Source organism: Erythrolamprus reginae, chromosome 5, assembly GCF_031021105.1.
Source record: "Erythrolamprus reginae isolate rEryReg1 chromosome 5, rEryReg1.hap1, whole genome shotgun sequence".
Classification (NCBI taxonomy): Eukaryota; Metazoa; Chordata; class Lepidosauria; order Squamata; family Dipsadidae; genus Erythrolamprus; species Erythrolamprus reginae.
The window spans coordinates 8858617-8880992 of NC_091954.1; the positions used below are offsets into that span (position 1 = coordinate 8858617).

The window sequence follows — 22376 nt, forward strand, 5'->3', positions numbered from 1 at the left end:
GTACTCCAAATGTGGTCTCACCAGCATTCTATATAGTGGGATCATAATCTCCCTTATTTAATCTACTAAATAAATTTAGTATTTATTTATTAATTGGATTTGTACGCCGCCCCTCTCCGAGGACTCGGGGCGGCTCTCAACATGTCAAAAAATATATAACATATACATATCTAAAAATGCAATTAATATAGTAAAAAACCTTTAAAATAAGATTTAAAATCATTCATTACCATTCACACTGTTTCATATATGAGCCTGGTTGACGATGGTTGAAATGGCCTTCCAAGTATAGGCCTGAGAATATAATCAGAGGAAACAATTCAATGGCGAGATGGAGCCATCAACCAGCCCTGTATAAATAAATCCAAGTCCACAATTTTCCCATATAAGGTCATATATATAGCATTATCCTACTGACTGGAACCTCACCACCACAGGTGGTCGAATGTATATCTGCAGGAGGAGATGTCTATTATTTCTGTCTGTTTCATCTCGGTTTCGTGATCAGACTATCCGGGAGATGTTTTATTTTTTATTTTTTTTTTAAAAAAGCCACTTTGTGATGTGGCCGGATATAAGGAAGTTCTACACAGTAGCAGCAGGAAATCTTTGAAGATACCTCTGGTGTCTATCACCGGAGCCTGCATTAAGCAGTGGTGCAAGAAAGGATTTAGGGGTAGTGATTTCTGACAGTCTCAAAATGGGTGAACAGTGCAGTCAGGCGGTAGGGAAAGCAAGTAGGATGCTTGGCTGCATAGCTAGAGGTATAACAAGCAGGAAGAGGGAGATTGGGATCCCCTTATATAGAGCGCTGGTGAGACCACATTTGGAATACTGTGCTCAGTTCTGGAGACCTCACCTACAAAAAGATATTGACAAAATTGAACGGGTCCAAAGACGGGCTACAAAAATGGTGGAAGGTCTTAAGCATAAAACGTATCAGGAAAGACTTCATGAACTCAATCTGTATAGTCTGGAGGACAGAAGGAAAAGGGGGGACATGATCAAAACATTTAAATACGTTAAAGGGTTAAATAAGGTCCAGGAGGGAAGTGTTTTTAATAGGAAAGTGAACCCAAGAACAAGGGGACACAATCTGAAGTTAGTTGGGGGAAAGATCAAAAGCAACGTGAGAAAATATTATTTTACTGAAAGAGTAGTAGATCCTTGGAACAAACTTCCAGCAGATGTGGTAGATAAATCCACAGTAACTGAATTTAAACATGCCTGGGATAAACATATATCCATTGTAAGATAAAATACAGAAAATAGTATAAGGGCAGACTAAATGGACCATGAGGTCTTTTTCTGCCGTCAGACTTCCATGTTTCTATGTTGGACAATGAGGCTTTCCATCAACAATGTCTTCTCCTCTCACGCCGGAAACAGAATAGAGATCTGGGTGGGTTGTTGCCACGAGGTGGGTTGCTCCAGGTTCGCTTGAGTTCGAGTGAACCTCTAGCAAAGATTTTGCATTGTTTGTTTGTTTGTTTGTTTGTTTGTTTATCTATCCATTCATTCATTCATTCATTCATTCATTCATTCATTCATTCATTCATTAGATTTGTATGCCTCCCCTCTCCGTAGACTCGGGCTGACTAACAACAATAATAAAACAGCGTATGACAAATCTAATATTTAAAATAGCTAAAAAACCCTTATTAACAACCAAACATACACACAAACATACCATGCATAAATTGTATAGGCCTGGGGGGAAAGGAATATCTCAATTCCCCCATGCCTGACGACAGAGGTGGGTCTTAAGGAGCTTACGAAAGGCAAGGAGGGTGGGGGCAATTCTGATCTCTGGGGGGAATTGGTTCCAGAGGGTCGGGGCCGCCACAGAGGGGGCTATTCCCCTGGGTCCCGCCAGATGACATTGTTTAGTCGACGGGACCCGGAGAAGGCCAACTCTGTGGGACCTAACTGGTCGCCGGGCTCCGTGTGGCAGATGGCAGTCCCGGAGATATTCTGGTCCGATGCCATGAAGGGCTTTATAGGTCATAACCAACACTTTGAATTTTTATTTATTTATTTATTTATTTATTTATTTATTCATTCATTCATTTATTCATCCATCCATCCATCCATCCATCCATCCATTCATTCATTTTTTATTGTTAGAGTTGAAAGGGACCATGTAGGTCATCAAGTCCAACCCCCTGCCTGAGCAGGAAATCCTATAGCAACCCAGCCAAATGAATAGAATAGAATAGAATAGAATTTTTATTGGCCAAGTGTGATTGGACACACAAGGAATTTGTCTTGGTGCATATGCTCTCAACGTACATAAAATAAAATATACATTTGTCAAGAATCATGTGATACAACACTTAATGATTGTCATAGGGGTCAAATAAGCAATGAAGAAGCAATATTAATAAAAATCTTCGGATATAAGCAACAAGTTACAGTCATACAGTCAACATGGGAGGAAAAGGGTGATAGGAATGATGAGAAAAACTAGTAGAATAGAAGTGCAGATTTAGTAGAAAGTCTGACAGTTTTGAGGGAATTATTTGTTTAGTAGAGTGATGGCGTTCGGGAAAAAACTGTTCTTGTGTCTAGTTGTCTTGGTGTGCAGTACTCTGTAGCGACGTTTTGAGGGTAGGAGTTGAAACAATTTGTGTCCAGGATGCGAGGGGTCAGTAAATATTTTACCCGCCCTCTTTTTGACTCATGCAGTATACAGGTCCTCAATGGAAGGCAGGTTGGCAGCAATTGTTTTTTCTGCAATTCTGATTATCCTCTGAAGTCTGTGTCGGTCCTGTTGGGTTGCAGCACCAAACCAGACAGTTATAGAGGTGCAGATGACAGACTCAATGATTCCTCTGTAGAACTGAATCAGCAGCTCCTTGGGCAGTTTGAGCTTCCTGAGCTGGCGCAGAAAGAACATTCTTTGTTGTGCTTTTTTGATGATGTTTTTGATGTTAGGTGACCATTTTAGGTCTTGAGATATGATAGAACCTAGAAATTTGAAGGTCTCTACTGTTGATACTGTGTTGTCTAGTATTGTGAGAGGTGGAAGGGTGGAAGGGTTTCTCTTAAAGTCTACCACCATTTCTACAGTTTTGAGTGTGTTCAGTTCTAGATTGTTCTGGTCACACCACAAGGATAGTCCAATCTCCTCTTGAAAGTGTCCAGAGTTGGGCAGTTCACAACCTCCGCAGGCAGGCTGTTCCACTGGTTGATCGCTCTGACTGTCAGGAAGTTCTTCCTTATTTCCAGGTTGAATCTCTCCTTGGTCAGCTTCCAACCGTTGTTCCTCGTCCGGCCCTCTGGTGCCCTGGAAAACAGTGTGACCCCCTCCTCTCTGTGGCAACCCCTCAAGTACCTGTAGACTGCTATCATGTCCCCTCTGACCTTCCTTTTCTCTAGGCTATCCATGCCCAGTTCCCGCAATCTCTCTTCGTAAGTCTTGATTTCAAGTCTCCTAATCATTTTGCTTGCTCTATTCTGCACCTTCTCCAGAGTTTCAATGTCTCTTTTGAAGTGTGGTGACCAGAACTGGATGCAGTACTCCAGGTGTGGTCTGACCAGGGCATAGTACAGTGGTATAAATACTTCCCTAGTCTTTGAGTGTATTCCCCTGTTGATGCAGCTTAGGATTGTGTTGGCTTTTTTGGCTGCTGCTGCACATTGTTGGCTCATGTTTATGTTTTTCCTATCGCAGTAAATGAGGTTGAATGTGTATAATTTTAGAAGAGCTGTGCATGAGTGTGTATGTGTACATACACATACAGTTTATATAGTAGATAATGTATATTTTTGTGTGCCTGTGTGTAATATGTATGGACACATATGGCATATATACACAGAATTAAATAGTATAATTTGGATGTTCAGTAATACTAAATAGAAAGGGAAATTGTATCTCTTTGAAACAAGGAGAGGCCGGGCACCATAATCCTAACCCTTGACGTGAGTGATGTCAAGTTGGCCATCTATAAGCCAGTCACATGACCTTTAAGCCACCCCGCAGGTCACATGATTGTCAAGCCACTCCCACCTGGTGACATGGCTGGCAAGCCACACCCACAAAATGAGCTATTCCCAGTGTGGTAGTAAAAAATGTTGCAGCCCTTCACTGCCTAACCCATAGATTAATTTATTTCTTAGTTGGTTGAACTGCAGAAAAAACAATTGCTGCCAACCTGCCTTTCATTGAGGACCTGTAGACTGCAGGAGTCAAAAAGAGGGTGGGGAAAATATTTACTGACCCCTCGCATCCTGGACACAATCTGTTTCAACTCCTACCCTCAAAACGTCGCTGTAGAGCACTGCACACCAAGACAACTAGACACAAGAACAGTTTTTTCCCAGAACGCCATCACTCTACTAAACAAATAATTTCCTCAACACTGTCAGACTTTTTACTAAATCTGCACTTCTATTTCTGTTGCAACGTCCTGCCTGTCGGCGACTACTTCCGCTTCAACCACAACAACACAAGAGCACACAACAGATTTAAACTTAATATTAACCGCTCCAAACTTGACTGAAGAAAAATATGACTTCAGTAACCGAGTTGTCGAAGCGTGGAACTCATTACCGGACTCCATGGTGTCATCCCCAAACCCCCAACACTTTACCCTTAGATTATCTACGGTTGACCTATCGAGATTCCTAAGTGGTCAGTAAGGGGCGAGTACAAGTGCACTAGAGTGCCTTCCATCCCCTATCCTATTGCTCTCCTATATCTCCTATACCTTTCTTCTATTCCTATATCTCTTCTTCTATTCTTTCATTGATATGTTCTATTCCTATATCTTCTTTTCTATTCTTTCTTAGATATATTTTACTATGAGTATCTCCTCTATAACCTTCATCATGTATTTTACTAACACCCACTAAAACCCTCATTGTGTATTGGACAAAATAAATTAAATAAATAAATAAATAAGTCATTCCTATCATCCTTTTCCTCCCACTTATGACTGTTTGACTGTAACGTGTTGCTTGTATCCTAAGATTTTTATTAAGATTGTTTCTTCATTGCTTATTTGACCCCTATGACAATCATTAAGTGTTGTACCACATGATTCTTGACAAATGTATATTTTTCTTTTATGTGCACTGAGAGCATAGGCACCAAGACAAATTCCTTGTGTGTCCAATCTCATTTGGCCAATAAAGAATTCTATTCTATTCTATTCTATTCTATTCTATTCTATTCTAGAGAGATGATAGACCAGTCTTGGTGTATTTGATCTGGGGTTTTTTTTAACTTTTGATCCTGGATTAAGGAAAGCAAGCTAGATGCTGACTCAGGAAGCAAGAGACGGTTTGGGTTGCGGGGGACAACCGAACAATTGCAGGAAGAGGGGTCTGTCTGAAAGGAGTTTTCATTTCCTGAAAGTCAGCCTGTGCTTGCGGCTGGCAGGATTCCCAAAACACTAAGCCTGTTTCAGAATAAAACTATGCCAGCCAAGTTGGCAACAAGTGCATTTCCATTTGCATGAGAAAGTAGACGAGGGGATAAAATTGGGTGGGGAGAGCGTAATTGAGCATGGAAACATTTTCAGCACTGGGCAAAGGACCCAGATACAACTGGGGGATTTCTCTCTTTGGGGCCGATTTATACCAGAACTTCCTTCGTAAAAAGTATTGAGTTTCTTTCTTTCTAATTTTTTTAAAAATAATCTTTATTAAATACAGTGATACCTTGTCTTACGAACTTAATTGGTTTCCGGGATGAGGTTCTTAAGGTGAAAAGTTTGTAAGACGAAACAATGTTTCCCATAGGAATCAATAGAAAAGCAATTAATGCGTGCAAGCCCAAAATTCACCCCTTTTGCCAGCCGAAGCGCCCGTTTTTGCTCTGCCGGGATTCCCCTGAGGCTCCCCTCCATAGAAAAACCCACCTCCGGACTTCTGTGTTTTTGCGATACTGCAGGGGAATCCCAGCATCGCAAAAATGGGAATGGAAGTCCGGAGGTGGGGTTTCCCAGCGAGGGGAACCTCAGCGAAATTGCAGCATCGCAAAAACATGGAAGTCCTCAAAACCCCACCTCCGGACCTCTGTGTTTCTGCAATGCTGCAATTTCACTGAGGCTCCCTTCGCTGGGAAACCCCACCTCCAGACTTCTGTTGCCAGCGAAGCGCCCATTTTTGCGATGCTGGGATTCCCCTGCTTGGATTCTCCTGCAGCATCACAAAATCCGGAGGTGGGGTTTCCCATGGAGGGGCGCCTCAGGGGAATCCCACCAGCGTGAAAACGGGTGCTTCGGCTGGCAAAAGGGGTGAATTTTGGGCTTGCACGCATTAATCGCTTTTCCATTTATTCCTATGGGAAACATTGTTTCGTCTTACGAACTTTTCACCTTACGAACCTCGTCCTGGAACCAATTAAGTTCGTAAGACGAGGTATCACTGTATAATCTTTCATATTTACAATTACAGTGTTCCCTTGACTTTCGCGGGTACAACATTCACGAAAAGTCTATACCATGTTTTTTCAAACTGTATTAATTAAAAAATACTTCGTGGTTTTTTTCCTATACCACGTTTTTCCCGCCCGTGACGTCATACATCATCGCCAAATTCTTGTTAATAAATCATTATGTTAATAAATATCAGGATCATTAAGTATCTTCTTCAATGGTGAGTACCAGTAATAATGGTGAGTAATAATCTAAAGGTTGTTAAGGGAATGGGAAATTGTAATTTAGGGGTTTGAAGTGTTAGGGGATGTCCTGAGATACTGTTCATAGCCAAAAATAGTGTAATTACTTCTGCATCTCTACTTTGCGGAAATTTGACTTTCGCGGGTGGTCTTGGAATGCATCCCCCGCGAAAAGTGAGGGAACACTGTATATATCAAATCTTAAACACTGAACGATTTACACAGATGTCAATCTTACTTATATTAACATATATACTTTGACATAAGATATCTTTTGTTTTCTGTATCTTAATCCTATTATTTTTAATCATATTACTTTTGTTTTGGTTATAAATTATTAAAATTGCTAGACAACGTCATATCTTTGTATTATGTATTATATATACTGTACATCATATAATACAGACGGGCTACAAGAATGGTGGAAGGTCTTAAGCATAAAACATATCAGGAAAGACTTAATGAACTCAATCTGTATAGTCTGGAGGACAGAAGGAAAAGGGGGGACATGATCGAAACATTTAAATATCTTAAAGGGTTAAATAAGGTTCAGGAGGGAAGTGTTTTTAATAGGAAAGTGAACACAAGAACAAGGGGGCACAATCTGAAGTTAGTTCGGGGAAAGATCAAAGGCAACATGAGAAAATATTATTTTACTGAAAAAGTAGTAGATCCTTGGAACAAACTTCCAGCAGACGTGGTTGGTAAATCCCACAGTAACTGAATTTAAACATGCCTGGGATAAACATATATCCATTGTAAGATAAAATACAGGAAATAATATAAGGGCAGACTAGATGGACCATGAGGTCTTTTTCTGCCGTCAGTCTTCTATGTTTCTATCATGGTTTGGTTAAAGCAGCGTTTCCCCAACCGGTGTGCCGCGGCACACTAGTGTGCCGCGAGACATCATCAGGTGTGCCGCGGCGAGAGGCGGCGGAGGAGAGTGGGCGGATCGGGCGGGCAATGGGGCAGGGCGGAGAAGCCAGGGGCGCGTTTGGCCGGAGGCACCTACTGCCGCACCTCCCTGCCCCTGCCTCCCCACGGTGCCTCCGGCCAAACGCGCCCCTGGCTTCTCCGCCCTGCCCCATTGCCCGCCCGATCCGCCCACTCTCCTCCGCCGCCGCCTCCTGCGTTGGGGCGAGCAATCCGGGAGTCCGGGACTGTTTGGCTTTGCGCCATGAAGAGAAAACGGCCGACTTTTCCCTGCTGCCGTTTTCTCTTCATGGCGCAAAGCCACACAGTCCCAGACTCCCGGATCGCTCGCTTCTCCGGTCAGCAAAGCCATCTGCCCAGGAAAGCGCCGCTCTGGCCGGAGAAGCGAGCGATCCGGGAGTCCGGGACTGGGTGGCTTTGCGCCATGAAGAGAAAACGGCAGCAGGGAAAAGTCGGCCGTTTTCTCTTCATGGCGGCAAAGCCACACAGTCCCGGACTCCCGGATCGCTCGCTTCTCCAGCCAGCGCGGCGCTTTCCTGGGCAGATGGCTTTGCTGACCGGAGAAGCGAGCGATCCGGGGAGTCCGGGGACTGTGTGGCTTTGCGCCATGAAGAGAAAACGGCCGACTTTTCCCTGCTGCCGTTTTCTCTTCATGGCGCAAAGCCACACAGTCCCGGACTCCCGGATCGCTCGCTTCTCCGGTCAGCAAAACCATCTGCCCAGGAAAGCGCTGCGCTGGCCGGAGAAGCAAGCGATCCGGGAGTCCGGGACTGTGTGGCTTTCGGCCGGGCTAACGGGAGGCGGCGTGAGGCCGGGCGCTGGGGACGTCTGGGAGGGCGAGGAGGCTGATGGCTGCTGCGCACTCCACTCTCTCTCCGGCTCTCTCTCGCTCTTTCTTTTTCTCTCTGTTGCTGGCGTGGTGAACGAGAGAGAAAGAGAGAGAGAGAAAAAGGAGGGGGAGAGAGAATGAGAGAAAGAAAGCAAGAGAAAGAGAGGGAAAGAAAGCAAGAGAGAGAGAGAAAGAAAGGGGGGAAGGAGGGAGAGGGAAAGACATAGAGGGAGGGAAGGAGGGAGAGAGAAAGAGAGCAAAAAAGAGAGGAAGAAAGAAAGAAAGAGGGATGGAGAGAAAGAAGGGAAGGAAGGAAGAGAGAGAAAGAAAGAGGGAGGGAGAAATAGAGTGAAATGGAGGAAGAGATTTTTTTTTGTCCAAACTTTTCTTTAGCCCCCCGCCCCCCCCCTTCAGTGTTCCCTAGAATTTTGAAAACATGAATAATGTGCCGCGGCTCAAAAAAGGTTGGGAAACACTGGGTTAAAGGATTAATAGGATTACTTGTATTCTTTCGTTTTCTTTTGAATTGTGAGAAATCTTACAATTTATAAGCATTTAAACTTTAAAATATTATTTTCTGATTGACCCATTCCTACCACCTGCTCCACGTTTGGTAGAATTCTGTATCATCTCTTTGCTATATTTCCAGTGTCAGCTTAATATTTTCGCAATTTCGTGGATTTTATTGATTAGATTTAATGTTGAGGGGTTGATGTCTAATTTTCAGTTCTTCATCTATACGAGCCTGGCAGTGATTATTATTTGCAATATTAAGTATCTGTCTTCTTTGGATATTTTTTTGTCTGATTAATTCCAAATAAAGGGGTGTGCATAAGCGCACCATTGTGCCTACCGTCCCTGTCCTACTGTCATAGAAACATAGAAACATAGAAGACTGACGGCAGAAAAAGACCTCATGGTCCATCTAGTCTGCCCTTATACTATTTTCTGTATTTTATCTTAGGATGGATATATGTTTATACATGGTTAAATTCAGTTATTGTGGATTTATCTACCACGTCTGCTGGAAGTTTGTTCCAAGGATCTACTACTCTTTCAGTAAAATAATATTTTCTCACGCTGCTTTTGATCTTTCCCCCAACTAACTTCAAATTGTGTCCCCTTGTTCTTGTGTTCACTTTCCCATTAAAAACACTTCCCTCCTGGACCTTATTTAACCCTTTAACATATTTAAATGTTTCGATCATGTCCCCCCTTTTCCTTCTGTCCTCCAGACTATACAGATTGAGTCCATGAAGTCTTTCCTGATACGTTTTATGCTTAAGACCTTCCACCATTCTTGTAGCCCATCTTTGGACCCGTTCAATTTTGTCAATATCTTTTTGTAGGTGAGGTCTGCAGAACTGAACACAGTACTCCAAATGGGTTTCACCAGCGCTCTATATAAGGGGATCACAACCTCCCTCTTCCTGCTTGTTATACCTCTAGCTATGCAGCCAAGCATCCTACTTGCTTTTTCTACCGCCCGACCACACTGCTCACCCATTTTGAGACTGTCAGAAATCACTACCCCTAAATCCTTCTCTTCTGAAGTGTCCTATTGTCTTTTATTATTACTTTTTATTATTATCTTTCTAAATATAATCCCAATGTTAATGGGATTTGTTGATCAAGGCTCAGGTAGTGTGATAAGCCAAAAGTCTTTCATTTATGCTTGAGAGGAGAGAAAGAGAGGCTGGTTGTGAGATATATGCAGGTGGGAATCACTGGGCTTTGCATTTTGCTTCAGTTTTAATCATCATAAATCTCCAGGACTGTTTTTAATGGGATTGGCAAGGAGGCACTGCGTAGGATTCCAGTCCCTGATGGATTTTCAATCTTAAATTCAGATCGATCTTAATTTTTGACAATTCTTCTTTCACTTTAATAAAGGAGATGAGAAGTGTGTGTGAGAGAGAGGGGGGGGGGAGAAAGAAAGAAAGAAGGAAGGAAGGAAAGAAAGAAAGAAGGAAGGAAGGAAAAGAAAGAAAGAAAGAAAGAAGGAAGAAAGAAAGAAAGAATGAAGGAAGGAAGGAAAGAAAGAAAGAAAGAAGGAAGGAAAGAAAGAAAGAAGGAAAGAAGGAAGGAAGGAAAGAAAGAAAGAAAGATAGAAAAAAGAGGGATGGATTCATCTTACCTATTTGGCTCAGGAAGTTCCTGCAAAAAACCCACCAAGCTCAGAGAACATCAAGGACCCTACAGTTCAACCCTGTGCTGAAAATATCGCCTTCCACTGGCAGATGCACATAATAATAATTTATTAGATTTGTATGCCGCCCCTCTCCATAGACTCGGAGCGGATGTTGTACTGTTGCTTTGTTCTACAACCATTTTTAAACTTCTCAGTCTAGCGGTTAATCTTCCATTCAAGTATTTAACCGAGTTCAAATTTGCTTAGTTTTTGCAAAATTTGGGGCTGCCATGCTGTGGGTGTGGCTTATTTTGTGGGTGTGGCTCGATGGTCATGTGATTGGGTGGGAGTGGCTTGCTGGCCATGTGACCAGGTGGGAGTGGCTTACCCACCAAGATAAGTTTTCAAATAGGTGCTTGGACTCTTTTTCAGTTGATCACATTATTTGAATAGCCACAAAAAGGACAAATGATAGACAGCGTTATTTGTTGGGGAGCACAGTCACATTTTATGGTTTTGTACTGAACCCACAAGGTTCAGTATGATAACAGATTAGGCAAGTAGCTCGATTTTCTTTCATTGTTATAAAAGGTCCGTTCTAGATAATGATTAAAATGATTAAAGAGTTTGTGGGTAAAAAACATACTATTTAATTATTTCCTATTTAAAAAGTAATTAAGGATTGTACTAAGGTACTAGAGAAGGAAGGACAATAAAAAACCTATTAAGTATTCAATAAATAGTGCATAAACTTACTACCCTCACTGTGTTTCCCCCCACATGGGGGGCAGCAATGTATAAGCCCTTCATGGCACCGGACCAGGGTATCTACGAGACTGCCTTCTGCCGCACAAATCCCAGCCACCGGTTAGGTCCCACAGAGTGGGCCTTCTCCGGGTCCCATCAACAAAACAATGTCATTTGGCGGGCCCCAGGGGAAGAGCCTTCTCTGTGGCGGCCCCGGCCCTCTGGAACCAACTCCCCCCGGAGATTAGAATTGCCCCCACCCTCCTTGCCTTTCGTAAGCTCCTTAAAACCCACCTCTGCCGTCAGGCATGGGAGAACTGAGATATTCTTTCCCCCCTAGGCTTCTACAATTTATGCATGGTATGTTTGTTTGTTTGTATGTATGTTTGGTTTGTATGTATGTAAGGTTCAGGAGGGAAGTGTTTTTAATAGGAAAGTGAACACAAGAACAAGGGGACAGAATCTGAAGTTAGTTGGGGGAATGATCATGAGAAAATATTATTTTACTGAAAGAGTAGTAGATCCTTGGAACAAACTTCCAGCAGACGTGGTTGGTAAATCCACAGTAACTGAATTTAAACATGCCTGGGATAAACATATATCCATAAACATATATAACATTATATCCATTGTAAGATAAAATACAGGAAATAGTATAAGGGCAGACTAGATGGACCATGAGGTCTTTTTCTGCCGTCAGACTTCTATGTTTCTATGTTTTACAAATAAGGGTTTTTTAATTGTTTTAGTATTAGTTTTAGTATTGGATTTACATGATGTTTTGTACTATTGTTGTTAGCCGCCCCAAGTCTACAGAGAGGGGCGGCATACAAATCCAATAAATAAATAAGTAAGTAAGTAAGTAAGTAAGTAAGTAAGTAAGTAAGTAAGTAAGTAAGTAAGTAAGTAAGTAAGTAAATAAAGATAGATAGATAGATAGATAGATAGATAGATAGATAGAGATAGATAGATAAATAGATAAATAAATAGATAGATAGATAGATAAATAGATAAATAAATAGATAAATAAATCAATAAATCAATAAATCAATAAATCAATAAATCAATAAATCAATAAATAAATAAATCTCTTGTTCATATGCATTCGAACACCAATAATTATAAATAAAAATTCCCAGGACACAGTTCATAGCAAAAGCCACCTTATACTATGTCTTGGTTTGAGCTTAGTTTTCTGCCTGTGCACTTTCAATTGCAAAGCTCCAGTCTCTACCACATAGCCATAAACACAGCCCCACCTCTGGTGTGATGTCCATTTCCCCTCAGGGGCCTTACACACTTCCCGTCGTTCCGTCCACCCCACCTCCAAAGCAGAAACTTTCCCATGTAAGGAGGTTATCAGAACCACAGTTCCTCAACTCCCACGTCAAGAGAGTAAACTCCACCAGCCATTCTTCTCTGGGTGAAGTTCTCTCTATTCTTAGGAGGCCCACACCCAACTCCCATGCGAGTCCTCCAATGCAGCCGTGGGTAAAAAGGCCCCTGACCTTTCCAAGTTCCTCTCTGGAGGCTAGTGGAATTGTTTGGGGATTTTTCCTTCGATTTGCTCACCTGCCCTTTTAGGAGAAAAAGAGTATTTATAGCAGCACAATCAGAAGGGGACAAAATGCCCCAGCGTTCTTGGCATCTTGGCCACAGTAACAGATCCAGAACAATTCTGGGTGGAACTGCCTTCTCATGTTTTCCAAAACACCAATGATTAGATTAGATTAGATTTTTTTTTTTAATTTTTATTTACAAATATACTGTTCTGTCTGGGTCCCCCCAGACGCCAACACCAACCAAAAAGAGTATCCAGACACACTGGTAAAAAGCAAAGGCAGTTTATTATTTTACTGAAAGAGTAGTAGATCCTTGGAACAAACTTCCAGCAGACGTGGTAGATAAATCCACAGTAACTGAATTTAAACATGCCTGGGATAAACATATATCCATCCTAAGATAAAATACAGAAAATAGTATAAGGGCAGACTAGATGGACCATGAGGTCTTTTTCTGCCGTCAGACTTCCATGTTTCTATGTTTCTATATACTGGAAAGCAAACACAGGTAACAAAAACTGTTCTTACAGACAGGAACACTCTGAAGCTTCACAGAGGTTTCACGAAGGCCAGGCAATAAAACAGGATTCTTGCTGGCAAAAACAACACTGGAGATAATAAAACCCACGCCTCCCCCAAGTCTTTCAGCCTTCTAGGCCACAAGCCAAGATCAGAGACGCCAAGAATCTAAGCAAGGTCACAGGACTCCCAGTTGATAACTCTCCACAAGACTGTAAGGGCGGGCCTGCCTTTTCAACCCTGCCGAGGAGAACCACACCCAAACCCAGCTGTTGCCAATTCAGGGATGTACCTTTCTAATTGGTCCCGTCTTTGAGCTGCACGTCTCTGCCTCATGTCTATTATAGCCTGTGCGTCTTCATCCAATGAATCCAGGCTACTAGCTGGGGAGAGGCCCCCCCTGCGGGTCTCAGGCTGCTCTCCCTCCTCCTCTTCCTGACGTTCCTCTCCCCCCGTCTGCCTGGTCCTCCCCCTCCTGGTCACTGTCCTCCTCATCTGGGCATGGATCCGGCAGAGATCCAGCCGGTCCCTGAGGAGCCTCAGGAATATTTCGAAAATAATGCATTAGAGCAATCCAAATACAAACCTAAACTTTGGCTGAGATATGTTGATGATACCTTTGTAATTTGGCCACATGGTAAGGAAAAACTAGACAATTTCCTCACACATCTTAACAGCCTACACCCCAAAATACAGTTTACTATGGAAACAGAAATCAACGATCAACTTCCCTTTCTAGATGTACTGGTCTATAAAAAACCCAATGGCAGCCTAGGACACACTATCTACCAAAAGAAAGCCCATACCAACTGTTATCTAAATGCACACTCACACCACCACCCCGCACAAATCACCTCAGTGGCCAAAACTCTCATTACCAGAACCAAACGCTTAGCTGACCATGAGCACTTAAAAACTGAATTGAACAAACTCAAAGATGTATTAATTTCTAATGGATTCGAAGAGAAAACAATCACAAATCTAATAAAAAAAGAGACACCCCCCAAAAAACAAGATCAAGAACAGGACAATGGTACCCACCATCCTCCCTTACATCAAGGGCACCACAGACAAAATTAGTAAAATCCTGCACAAACATAACATCAAAACTTCATTTTGCACCAACCAAAAAATATCTAATATCCTAAGGAGCCCCAAAGATAAAATCCAATTGGAATACCAAGGAATCTATGAAATCCCTTGCAAAACATGTGCAGCCACATACATTGGACAAACCAACCGAAGAGTAAGTGCACGCCTTGCAGAACATGTGAATGCAGTTAAAAAAGAAGATAAGACTTCCTCCCTTGTCCAGCACATTAAAAAAACAGGGCACAAAATTGACTTTGAAAAAACTAAATTACTTCACAAAACAGAGAATTTATATAGAAGAATTGCCCTAGAAGCCATAGAAATTGAAAGGAGCCCCCTTTGCATGAATAAAAGAGATGACACGTCCCGCCTACCAGAAATTTGGAAACCAGCCTTAAACAAAAAAAAACACTTCATAAAAATCACCATTCAATCCTTCTAATAATTATGATTTTGGACTTTTGAAATTTGGAAACCAGCCTTAAACAAAAAACACTTCATAAAATCACCATGTCAATCCTTCTAATAATTATGATTACACCAACCAATCAGATCACTGAAACATAATCACCCAATCTATTTGCTACATTCAAACCAAATCTCCACCCCCACACTATACACTAGGAAGAAATGACAGTTGCAGACATTCCATTTTACAACAGCACGAAGCTTGGAAACTTCAGCCTGATGATGGTGGATGTGATTTCACCGAAACGTCGCATAAACATGCAAAATATTACACAGGGCAAAACCCGAACTCAGAACAATCTACATACATATACCCGTGAAAATTTACGAAAACAAATATATATATATAATATTTTTTATAGCATTCAGTAAGCGTATAGGCTTATGAAAAAGTAAGAGAAAGAAAATATGAAAGGAAAAAATGAAGATAGAGAGAAAAAGAGGGGAAGAGAGAAAAAAGAGGTGAAGAAAGAAAAGAGAAAAAGAGGGTGGGCGAGTGTACAGTGAAGTTGTGTTGAGAATGTGAACTAATTTTAACTTTATTAGCTCATTACTGTTGTGATTCAGCCTGAGGCTCCTCAGGGACCGGCTGGATCTCTGCCGGATCCATGCCCAGAGGAGGAGGACAGTGAACAGGAGGGGGAGGACCAGGCAGACGGGGGAGAGGAACGTCAGGAAGAGGAGGAGGGAGAGCAGCCTGAGACCCCCGGGGGGGGGGGGCTCTCCCAGCTAGTAGCCTGGATTCATTGGATGAAGACGCACAGGCTATAATAGACATGAGGCAGCGACGTGCAGCTCAAAGACGGGGCCAATTAGAAAGGTATTTACATCCCTGAATTGGCAACAGATGGGTTTGAGTGTGGTTCTCCTCAGCAGGGTTGAAAAGGCAGGCCCGCCCTTACAGTCTTGTGGAGAGTTATCAATTGGGAGTCCTGTGACCTTGCTTCGATTCTCGGCGTCTCTGATCTTGGCTTGTGGCCTCGAAGTCTGGAAGACTTGGGGGAGGCGTGGGTTTTATTATCTCCAGCGTTGTTTTTGCCAGCAAGAATCCTGTTTTATTGCCTGGCCTTCGTGAAACCTCTGTGAAGCTTCAGAGTGTTCCTGTCTGTTAGAACAGTTTTTGTTACCTGTGTTTGCTTTGAATTATATAAACTGCCTTTGCTTTTTACCAGTGTGTCTGGATACTCTTTTTGGTTGGTTTTGGCGTCTGGGGGGACCCAGACAGAACAATTACCTTAGATCAAGATTAGTGGTATAGATAGAGAGAAGCCAGCGTTGAATTTATCACAGTATAGAGATTTGGAACTAAAAGTGAAATTTTATCTTTATACATCCAATATCTCTTGTAGCATTTGAAGTAAAAAGGAAAAGTTTTATACTAGATTTGTGCCTAATCTAATATATATAGGTCAATCCATTGTTTAAGCAAATTATTCTCTTTTTTTTAAACCACCTATAAAAGGGGTCCCAACATTTGTTGAATGAAGATTCGGTTTCATTTCTAAATGCCATGGTTAGCCTAGTCATCTCTGCACAGTATTTAATTTTCCTTACTATAGCATCTTCTGGGGGTATATCTTCATTTTTCCACCACTGCGCAAAGGTTAGTCTAGCTGCAGTGGTTAGATGAATAATTAAATGTATTTGGGTTTTAGGAAGGTTCTGTCTAAGAATACCCAGGAGGAAGCATTCTGGAGTTTAGATTAGATTAGATTTATTGGATTTATATGCCGCCCCACTCCGCAGACTCGGGGCAGCTCACAACAATGATAAACAATACATAGTAACAAATCTAATATTTAGCAATCTAAATTACAGTTATAGGTTAAAAAATCTAAAAGAAACCCCAATATATAAAAAAACAAGCGCACAATCAAATCATACACAGAAACTACATGGGCAAGGGGGAGATGTTTCAATTCCCCCATGCCTGACGGCAGAGGTGGGTTTTAAGGAGTTTCCGAAAGGCAAGGAGGGTGGGGGCAATCCTAATCTCTGGGGGGAGCTGGTTCCAGAGGGCCGGGGCCACTATAGAGAAGGCTCTTCCCCTGGGGTCCTTCACAGGTGAGTGCGTTAAACACTTATATTTTATTTATTTATTTATTTATTTATTTATTTATTAGATTTGTATGCTGCCCCTCTCCGTAGACTCGGGGCGGCTAACAACAATAATAAAACAGCGTATGACAAATCTAATATTATTAAAATAGCTAAAAACCCTTATTAAAAACCAATCATACACACAAACATACCATGCATAAATTGTATAGGCCTGGGGGGAAGGAATATCTCAATTCCCCCATGCCTGACGACAGAGGTGGGTTTTAAGGAGTTTCCGAAAGGCAAGGAGGGTGGGGGCAATCCTAATCTCTGGGGGGAGCTGGTTCTAAAGGGCCAGGGCCGCCACGGAGAAGGCTCCTCCCCTGGATCCCGCCAGACGACATTGTTTAGTCGACGGGACCCGGAGAAGGCCCACTCTGTGGGACCTAACCGGTCGCTGGGATTCGTGCGGCAGAAGGCGGTCCCGAAGATATTCTGGTCCGATGCCATGTAGGGCTTTATAGGTCATAACCAACACTTTGAATTGTGACCGGAAACTGATCAGCAACCAGTGCAGACTGCGGAGTGTTGGAGTAACATGGGCATACTTAGAGAAGCCCATGATTGCTCTCGCAGCTGCATTCTGCACGATCTGAAGTTTCCGAACATTCTTCAAAGGTAGCCCCATGTAGAGAGCCCCATGTAGAGAGCAATGCTTTGGGAGAACAGAGATTATAACGCAATAGACTGAGCTACTCCACCAACACTTTGGGTGAACAGACATCCTAACTCAACCAACACTTTAGATGGACAGAGATCCTAACAAAATAGACTGAGCTACTCTACCAACGCTTTGGGTGAAGAAAGATCCTAATGCAATAGACTTAGCTACTCCACCAATGCTTTGGGTGAACAGAGATCCTTACACAATAGAGTGAGCTACTCCACCAACGCTTTGGGTGAACAGAGATCCTTACACAACAGAGTAAGCTACTCCAAGTGCGATCAGCTGAGGTGGAGGCAACATGGAGGTCAGAACTTTGGGAGTTAAAAGGGCCAGTTTGTGTAATGGTGAAGGCACCAGGCTATAAACCATGAGGTCTAGTAATCGTATTTTAGATATGAAGCCAGCTGGTTGACCTTGGGCCAATCACTCTGTCTCAACCCTGGGAAGACACAGGCAAGGTCAAACCACTTTCGAAAATCTTGCCAAGAAAGCTGCAGATACTACTTTAGGCAGTCACTGGAGTCAAGTTTGACTCAACGACCCACCATCGCCACCACCACTCTCCAGAAATGGTTAAATGCAGAAGGACTCATTTTTGCATACAAGCTCAGTCTTTGATATCTCAAGTTAGGCATTGCTTCTCCGAAAATTTGTTTGGTTGTTGACCCTTAGGACATAGCGCCTAACAAATGCCTAACGAAAAAGAGACAACAGGAAAACTGGAAGTCCATTTTCTGAACTGCCAGTTTGCCCATTGGGTGGTTTTTTTGCACTCCGGGGCTTCAAGGAAGCTTCCCTGAAGCCTCTGGAGGGCAAAACAGCCTTCCCCAAATCAACTGGCTACTGTGCACATGTGCACTGGAGCTAACATAGGGCAATGCCTCACATACCAGCAGATATGGCTCCATTTATTTTTATTTATTTATTTATTAGATTTGTATGCCGCCCCTCTCCGCAGACTCGGGGCGGCTAACAACAATAAAAAGACAACGTAAACAAATCTAATATTAAAAAAATCTAAAAACCCCAATTTAAGAGATCAGTCATACATACAGTCATACCATACATAAATTTTATAAGCCTAGGGGAAGGGAATATTTCAATTCCCCCATGCCTGACGACAGAGGTGGGTTTTTAAGAGCTTACGAAAGGCAAGGAGGGTGGGGGCAACTCTGATATCTGGGGGAGTTGGTTCCATAGGGTCGGGGACGCCACAGAGAAGACTCTTCCCCTGGGTCCCGCCAAACGACATTGTTTAGTCGACGGGACCTGGAGAAGGCCAACTCTGTGGGAACTAACTGGTCGCTGGGATTTGTGCGGCAGAAGGCGGTCCCGAAGATATTCTGGTCCGATGCCATGAAGGGCTTTATAGGTCATAACCAACATTTTGAATTGTGATCGGAAACCGATCGGCAACCAGTGCAGACTGTGGTGTGTTGGAGTAACATGGGCATATTTAGGAAAGCCCATGATAGCTCTCGCAGCTGCATTCTGCACGATCTGAAGTTTCCGAACACTTTTCAAAGGTAGCCCCATGTAGAGAGCATTACAGTAGTCGAGCCTCGAGGTGATGAGGGCGTGAGTGACTGTGAGCAGTGACTCCCGGTCCAAATAGGGCCGCAACTGGTGCACCAGGCGAACCTGGGCAAACGTCCCCCTCGCCAAAGATGTTTCTCTAATGTGAGCTGTGGATTGAGGAGGATGCCCAAGTTGCGTACCCATGTGCCACCTGTGGCATGTGTGACATAGGTTTGCTATCATGGGTATAGGGCTTCCTGCTTGAACAGGGGATTGATCTAGACCAGGGGTAGGCAAAGTTGGCTCTTCTATGACATGTGCACTTCAACTCCCAGAATTCCTGAGCTAGCATGATTGGCTCAGGAATTCTGGGAGTTGAAGTCCACATGTCACGGAAGAGCCAACTTTGCCTACTCCTGGTCTAGAAGACCTCCCTTCCCAACTTATTATTCTGTTACTGTGCTTGGATGAATGACTTGCCTGATTTCTGAGATCCGTCTTGGCAAATTCAATCTGTTCTCTCTTTCCCCTTAGGAACTGGTGCTCCTCTGTTCAATATCGGACTGCCACATATGCTGCTGTTTGCAGGACAGAGAAATACATCATCAGGTCCCAACAACCATGTCCGAATGGAACTCCAGACTGTCAGAAGATCATGTACGTAGTGCCATCTTTCCTTCTTAAAGGGGCGTCAACTGAGCATTTAAGGCAGCCTTGTCTGTTGCCTCTTGAGGTCCAGTACCAGGTGTCTCCCTTGACCTGAAAGAGAGCTTTCTTCGTCTCTTTAGAAAAGAGAATGGGACAACTTGCATGGCCAACTGACCATGGCCAACTCATCATGGCCAACTGACCATAGCCAACTCATCATGGCTAACTCATCATGGCCAACTCATCATGGCCAACTCACTATGGCCAACTCACCATGGCCAACTCACCATGGCCATCTCACCATGGCCAACTCATCATGGCCAATTCCTCATGCCCAACTCACCATGGCCAACTTACCATGGCCAACTCATCATGGCCAATTCCTCATGCCCAACTCACCATGGCCAACTAATCATGGCCAACTGACCATAGCCAACTCACTATGGCCAACTCACCACGGCCAACTCACCATGGCCATCTCACCATGGCCAACTCATCATGGCCAATTCCTCATGACCAACTCCCCTTAATTGCTATGGTCCTTTATCATGACCTTCAGGGTACGAGATGAGACTCACTTCTAATCTATCACTCTTTCCATTCTTCTTTTTCTTTTTCTACTAGGTACAGAACAGCATTGAAGCCCGTCTACAAGATAAAAGAGAAAGTTGTAAGCTTTTTAGACTGGAAGTGCTGCCCAGGTTATGTCGGCAAGGATTGCGAGCAATATGGTAAGTATACTTCTTTAAGTAGCCTTCTGTAGTTGGGTGCACTCTGTTTTATCAACTAATCAACCAGATTGGTGAAATCAACCAGATTGGAAGTCAGGTCCAAGTATCTGGAGGGCTGAGTACTGGAGGTTTTAGGCTTTTTAATGTAAAATTGTTATTTTAAACTTTAATATTAGATTTGTTACTGTATATTGTTTTTATCATTGCTGTGAGCAGCCCCGAGTCTGCGGAGAGGGGCGGCATACAAATCTAATAAATAATAATAATAATAACAACAACAACATCAATAATAATAATAATTAATATTATTATTATTATTATACTCTGAAGTGTACAGTAGGCGTTCTCTTAACACTATTGCATCAGTGCACGTATTAATATTAGGAAACAAGTTGATCTCTGGGATGACACACAAATGGGGAAAAAAAAGTCCTTTAGAAGCTTAAATAATTGTGTGTGTGTGCGTGTGGAGGGCGGTCAGCGATAAATTAGGGGGAAAAGAAAATAAATGTCTTACGGCATTGATTTGCAGATCCAGCTCAGTTTCCAGTGAGTACCAGTCAGCCTGAACATTGGGAAGAAGAATTCTCAAACCACAGTAGGTTTCAACTCATCCTTTATGGAAGAATGTATCCGTGAAGCTGCTAGTGATTAAGTGCATACAGTGGTACCTCTACTTACGAACTTAATTCGTTCCGTGACCAGGTTCTTAAGTAGAAAAGTTTGTAAGAAGAAGCAATTTTTCCCATAGGAATCAATGTAAAAGCAAATAATGTGTGGGATTGGGGAAACCACAGGGAGGGTGGAGGCCCTGTTTCCTCCCAGGAGATTCCTAGAGAGGCCCCAAGGAGGCTTCTCCCCACCTTTTCTGGCCCTGTTTCCCCCAAGAGATTCCTAGAGAGGCCCCATGGAGGTTTCTCCCCACCTTTTCTAGTCCTGTTTCCTCCCAGGAGATTCCTAGAGAGGCCCCACGGAGGCTTCTTCCTGCCTTTTCTGGTTTCAGTTTCGGAGGCTCGGGTTTGTAAGTGGAAAATGGTTCTTGAGAAGAGGCCAAAAAATCTTGAACACCCAGTTCTTATCTAGAAAAGTCCATTAGTAGAGGCATTCTTAGGTAGAGGTACCACTGTAGTTGTATTTCAGGTCCACATTGTATGCATGGAAAATATTTCTGCAGCTTCATCATTTACACCATCTGCTATTTTTTAGATGTGTTAGACCAAGGGTGTCAAATTCAAGGCCCAGGGGCTGGATCCGGATCATGGGGTGCTTAGATCTGGCCCACGGGGTTGCCCTAGAAATTGACAAGGACTGACCTACGGTGCTTCCCCCAGCGAAAATGGGCTCCTGAGCTCAGCCATTTTCACTGGCCGACGGTTGCAGGAGGCCATGGAGATGAAAATGGAGCTCGGCAGTGGTGGGCTACTCCAGATGCGGGCCATTCTGTTGAGTGGTAGTAAAATCAGGGATGCATGCTCAGCTGCACAGCCCTGGTGGACGCGCACATGTGCCGAAACCAAATCTCGTGTCTGGATGCTTGCGCGAATGAGATTTCAGTGATTTTTGCTAATTTTTTGCTTCTGGGTATTGTGGTTAGCTCTGGCCCAGCTCCTGCCCCAAGGACTGTGGATGTGGGGGAGACATCCACATACTGCAGGCCTGTTTTGCCCCCGGTGGAATCTGATGATGAAGGCTCCTCTGACCAAGAAGACATGAGTGACAGGGAGGAGGAGAGTGTGGCAGACAGCTCAGAAGGAGATCAATTATCTAGCTCCTCCTTGGATTCAGAACAAGAGTTAATGA

The 22376-nt window shown here is 43.2% G+C and overlaps 1 protein-coding gene across 1 annotated transcript in view; it reads left to right on the top strand.

Annotated features, from left to right (window-relative positions):
- MMRN2 (multimerin 2) overlaps nucleotides 1-22376 on the top strand; it is a 37879-nt gene that overhangs the window by 6878 nt on the left and 8625 nt on the right. The window contains exons 2-4 of the mRNA XM_070753934.1: nucleotides 19732-19854; nucleotides 20470-20576; nucleotides 21109-21174. Of these exons, the coding sequence (XP_070610035.1) occupies nucleotides 19732-19854; nucleotides 20470-20576; nucleotides 21109-21174 (296 nt within the window). The remainder of the gene's footprint in view (nucleotides 1-19731; nucleotides 19855-20469; nucleotides 20577-21108; nucleotides 21175-22376) is intronic.